A 6,072-nucleotide genomic window follows, 5' to 3' on the forward strand; every position below is an offset into this window, starting at 1 on the left:
ATGTGTTGAATAACACATTTATATTTCCTTACAATTTTATAATGTTTTAATGATTTAATATCAAATTTATGTAAGTTTAGGGGGTTAAGTGCAAAGTTTTACAAAGTTGAAATGTTTTGTGTAGGTTATGGAAAGATGTGGAAAAAAAGGCAAGAAAAAGAGAACTTGGAGGGTTTAAGTGTCAAAGTTTCAAAGTTTAATCAAGGCCCGACCCAAGCCCACTTCTTAAAAGCCTTTTATGTTATTATATTTAATTAATATCAAGAGTAATCAGCCATTATCCAGCTGCTAAACCCGAAATCAGCCAAGAACCTTAAAACCCTAAAGGGTTGCGATCGGACTCAGCCGCCGGCGGAAAAAAAGAAGAAAAAAAAGAAGAAAGCAAGGCGGCCAGGGTCTTGGACGGCTGGAGGAAGAAGAAGGAACCTTTGGGCAGTTGCTAGGGGCTTCAAAACATCACAAATCTCAGCATATTACTTAGTATACATCCTTAAACTTTATTTATCTTTCAAGAACCCTAACTTTGATTGATTTGGTCTTTTGTTTTACATTGTTTTGCAATTGTTTGATAGATTGACTTGTTATTGATTGAGTTTGGATCTTGAATGAGTTTTATCATGTTTATGATGATGTTATTGATGTTTACTTTGATTGTTTATGGCTGTCCAAAAGTTATGAGTAGCTAAACTTGTTTGTTCTACCTAGGATAGATGATTCTTAAGTAGTTTTAACTTGTTTAATGGATTGTTAATGTTCAAGACTTAAATTATTGATGTAAAGTTTAACTAAAACATAAATTAGATTGTGTGTGATGGCTGTGTTTTATTTGTAATTACTTATAATCCTCTTGCATTAGTTAATTGAATCGATTTTGATTAATTGATTGCTTGTTAAGCTCTTTACTTGGTGTTGTGGGTTTATTTGCGGGAAGTGCAACCGTAGGGGATAAGTGGGTAATATATCTTCTAAAATCAGTTAGAATATATACCTTCTTTGAGACCGAGAGGTGATAAGAAGTAATATTGTCTCATTGCTTTTACTTGTTAGAATTTAGACCGCGCGAGAGCGGGTTTTTGTCTTGTCAAGTTTGAGTGTTTATGTGCAATTAGTTGGTTTAATTTGGGTTAAGTTAAATTGTTCTTCTATCCTTGGTTGCGTAGTATTCGTCTCCATTAGGATAGTATGTCGAGGAGACCGAGAGGTGAGTCGGTATTTGAACACGTTAATGATTGTTTTTCCGGTTTGTTCTTTAAAATCAACTAAAATAAGTTAGAGTTTGTTAGAGAGACTGAGAGGTAATTTGACTTTCTTAAACAAGTTTTAGTTGTGTTATCTTTTATAACCGGTGTCTTGAATATTTTCAATCCGTTATCTTGTTATTTCTTTCAACATGATTCATTCCTAGGTAGACGTTTTTATTCATTGAATTTAAATCAAAGTTTTCTTAAAGAGTTTTGTTAACAGTTTTCTTTTAATTAAGTTAAGTAGTTAAATAAAATCTTAAAAATTAAATAAATATTATTTTGGTAAGTCTTGGTTAGAGTTTTCTTAATCTTAAACGTTTTCAAGTGTCTTTGAATTCGACATCCGGACTTCCTTGATGCTATACTATTTATGATCGGTACACTTGCCGGTTTTGTGTGGTTTCTATAGGATTTTCGTTTTTATAAATTTAAAGCTTAATTGTGATTCGTTCTTTATTTATATTATACATTTTCACACATCATCGAACATCTATGCTTGATTGTAAATATGAAACATTTAGATTTTTGAACCGTTATTACTTTAAATGGTAAACGAGCATCTAACAATACCGACAATTATATAAATAGTTTCATAAAAACAAACTATTTAATTTTAAAAACGTAATTTCAAATAAAATATAAGATGCTATACCATATTCTACTTGGATTATATATTCTAAAAAAGTAAATTTATATTTAACCATATTTTATGTTTCTATTTAAGATTAAAAATGAGAAACTTCAAAATGAGACATCAATTGATTCTAATGGGTTTCCTGTTTATCGGAGAAGAGATTTGGGTAATGTAGTTGTGATGTCTGGGGTAAATTTAGACAACAGACATGTTGTTCCGTATAACAAGAAATTGTTGAAAACATATCGAGCCCATATCAATGTTTAATGGTATAATCAAGAGGGTTCCATAAAGTATTTGTTTAAGTACATTAATAAAGGTCCCGATCATGCTACTAAATCACTTGTACAAAACAATGCGGGTAATGAAGATGAAGTTGTAGACGAAGTGAAGGCGTTTTATGATTGCAGATACCTATTTGCATGTGAGGTGGCATGGAGAAAATTTTCTTTTGATGTCCATTATAGATTTCCTTCATTTACTCGCCTTCCGTTTCATTTACCGGGACAACAAACAGTTGTGTTTGCAGATGAGGATGATGTGGAAGACATTTTAAACAAGCCGACTGTTGGTTCTTCAAGATTTACTGATTGGATGGAGTGTAATAAAAATTGTGCTATTGCACAAACCCTAACATACGCTGAGTTTCCAACAAAATTTGTTTGGAAACAACAGGAAGGCTTTGAGCGCTACGTAAACTAGGTTTTTCTATTGGTCGAATTCATCATGTTCCTCCGTCTTTTAATGAAGCATATTATCTAAGAATTCTGTTAAACAAGGTTAGAGGTCCTAAGTGCTTTGAAGATATTCGTACTGTTGATGGTGAAGTGTGTGCTACATATAGAGATGCGTGTTATAAAAGAGGCCTTCTAGATGATGACAACGAGTATATAGAAGCAATTGAAGAAGCAAGTCATACTGCAAGTGGTTGTTATTTATGCAGTTTATTTTCAACCATGTTAATCACATACAGTTTATCTAGGTCGGATGATGTTTGGGAAAAGACTTGGGAGTATTTAATTGATGGCATTCTATACAAACAACAAATTGAGTAGAAAAATAAAGGTATCAAATTATTTTCTTTTATTTTTTTTTATATTATGAATACATTAGGAAATATGTTTATAAAAAAACAACTTTGTAACACGTTTTTTATTCGATACAGATTTGTTACTTTCAGAGGGCCAACTAAAGAACCTCGCTTTACTTGAAATTCAAAACTTCCTCGTGCGAAATAATTGTAGTCTGCGTTGTTTTCCTACAATGCCTTTCCCTGATGATGATTCTATAACAGCATCAACAAATCGTTTTATGAACGAGGAGTTGTCGTACGATACACAAGTCATGACAGGTGAGTTTGAACGACTTTATAATTCAATAACAGATGAGCAAAGCAATGTGTTTAATGAAATAATGGACGCAGTTAATGAAAAGAAGGGGGTGTTTTCTTTGTGTATGGTTATGGAGAGACTGGAAAAACCTTTTCATGGAAGACGTTATCTGCTTCCATAAGATCGAAAGCGAAAATAGTTTTAAATGTTGCCTCAAGCGGCATAGCATCTTTGTTACTTGAGGGAGGTAGAACCGCTCACTCTAGATTTCTAATTCCTATAAATCTAACTGAGGATTCTACCTGTTTAATAACAAAAAATCCAGATATTTGCAACTTAATGAAGCAAACTGATCTGATTATCTGGGACGAGGCTCCTATGATACATAAACATGCATTTGAAGCCTTGGATAGGAGTTTAAAAGATGTTTTAAAATTTGGTAACCGTAATAGTTGTCAACATCCATTTGGGGGTGATTTTCGTCAGATACTACCTGTAGTCCAAAATGGATCACGTAGTGATATTTTTAATGCTTCACTCAGTTCCTCTCATATATGGTCCAAGTACAAGGTTCTTAGGTTAACCAAAAACATGAGGTTAACCGTCAGTTGTGATCCACCAATTTTTGAAGAGACCGCCCAATTTGCAGATTGGTTGTTAGAACTTGTGGAAGGTAAACTTGGGGGTGAAAATGATGGTAATTCCAGTATTGAAATACCAGATGATCTTTTGATCGGTGATTCATCCGATCCTCTTTCTGATCTTATTGATTTTATATATCCAGCCTTACTGGATAATTTTAATCAAATTTCATATTTTCAAGAAAGGGCTATACTTGCACCTTTAAACGAGGTTGTCGAAGACATTAATGATCAATTTTTAAGTTTATTTCCGGGAGAAGAAGTTGAATATCTAAGTTTAGATAGTATCGATAACTCTGAAAGTGTTGGGCCTGGTTTCGATCCAGCATTTCACTCACCAGATTTTCTAAACGGTTTAAAGATGCCTGGTATGCCTAATTATAAACTGATTCTAAAAGTTGGTATTCCTATAATGTTACTAAGGAATATTGATCAGAAAAATGGTTTATGTAACGGAACTCGATTACAGGTTAATCAATTGGGGAGGCGTTTTATCGAAGTAAAGGTTATTTCGGGTACTAACATTGGTCATCGTACTTATATAACCCGTAGTACTCTAACTCCTACAGATAAAAAATTGCCAATCAAGTTGAAACAAAGACAGTTTCCTGTATCGGTTTGTTTTGCAATGACAATTAACAAAAGTCAACGCCAGTCACTAGCAAGAGTTAGTATATTTTCGACAGCCTGTGTTTACACATGGTCAGCTATACGTGGATTTATCCAGAGTGAAGTGTAGAGCCGGAGTTAAAATGCTTATCTTAGATAAGGAGGGTAAAGTTACAAATAAAACTACAAATGTCGTTTATAAGGAACTGTTTAGTAATATATGAAGTTATTTATGAAATTTTAGTTTTTGAGTTTTTGTTATCTATAAAAGAATTGTAAAATGAATGTTATTTTGTTGTTTATGAAATTATCATTTTCAATTTTGTATTATGTAAATAGTAGTTGTACAAACAATGTTATTTTGGTTGTACGTATGTTGAACTATCTTTTTTTTAGAATATGTTATATTAACAACTATATATCATGTTATTGTCTCCTCGAGTGTTGTTGTTTAACGATTTATATATTTCCACCCATGTCGTACACGGGTCAATAACCTAGTTTGATTATATAAGAACTTGTCCCAATATCAAGTAAATTCTCATAACTTATGACGTTGATTAGTTTGATGACAAATCGGATGGGGATGATTTTGACGTAAATGCCGCTGCTAAAATACGCATCCATTACCCAACTTGGGACTTCCAGGAACCGAAGAGTGATGATACAAACCAACAAGCTCACAGGCCCAAACCGGATCATCAAGCAAGTCTAGTCCAAGCAAGACCCACCAGAGAAGTCAAGAAGCCCATGAGATACATGGATTGAGATCCAAGTATGCATGTTTCCACGTTTTCATTACTGCACTTTGTTTATTTGTTTTATTGAAGAAGTCTAGTGCATGTTAAGGTAGTTATTGCATGATAGAGTTAAGTGGCATTAAATAAGGAATATGGGAGATGAACCCACATTCCCTGCATGTTTAAATTCCTAGTTTGTTTTTAGTTTTAAAGAAGAAAAGATAGAAAATAGCTTCAAGCCTTTGTCTTATCTCTTAATCCTTAAAAACTCTCTCCCTCTCTCAATTCATATCTCTCAGAGTCATCATTTGGTGCTTTCATTCACGTTCTTCCTTCCGCTACTCGCAAAGAAACCACTCCTTCTGATGAACAACCAGAATTAACCGGTCTCATCACTCAACTCATCTCCGCCACTAACACCGCCGCCGACCGAAACACCGCCCAACTTACTGCCCTAATTGAAGCCACCAAATCACTCAACACCAAAATCGATTCCCAAACAGCAACCACTGCCAATTTGGTGACCCACATCACCAACCTATCGGACCACATTTCCACAGATTCCGAAAAATCTCCACACCTAAAATTCCAAAATACGAGGAAATACCTTCGTCTTCTTCCTTGCACCATCACCATAACCACCCAAAATCTTACTTCCGTTTTTCGACGGTACGAACCCCCTCGACTGGATATTCCAAGCATAATGCTTTTTTTCGTATTACCAAATTCCACTAGAGGACCGTGTGTCCTTGACAGCATTTCATGTCATCGAGGATGCTCTAGCTTGGTACCAACACTTGGACATCTACAAACTCCTGGGATCGTGGGACGAGTTTAAACGTGATGCCGAACTCCGTTTCGGCCCATCAACAT

At 34.4% G+C, this 6,072-nt stretch overlaps 1 protein-coding gene across 1 annotated transcript; it reads left to right on the plus strand.

Moving 5' to 3' along the window:
- Positions 1-1,968: 1,968 nt before the first annotated feature.
- Positions 1,969-5,227, plus strand: LOC143578105 (uncharacterized; the record flags this gene model as incomplete). Its single annotated transcript, XM_077061768.1, has 6 exons — positions 1,969-2,067; positions 2,173-2,571; positions 2,658-2,805; positions 3,044-3,229; positions 3,316-4,517; positions 5,024-5,227. Coding segments are annotated over 6 exons (2,238 nt in total), but the record flags the coding sequence as incomplete, so codon positions are not given.
- Positions 5,228-6,072: the final 845 nt, after the last annotated feature.

This window comes from Bidens hawaiensis, unplaced genomic scaffold, assembly GCF_021521415.1.
Source record: "Bidens hawaiensis isolate Kalapana, Puna unplaced genomic scaffold, B.hawaiensis_p1.1 tig00029023_1, whole genome shotgun sequence".
Classification (NCBI taxonomy): Eukaryota; Viridiplantae; Streptophyta; class Magnoliopsida; order Asterales; family Asteraceae; genus Bidens; species Bidens hawaiensis.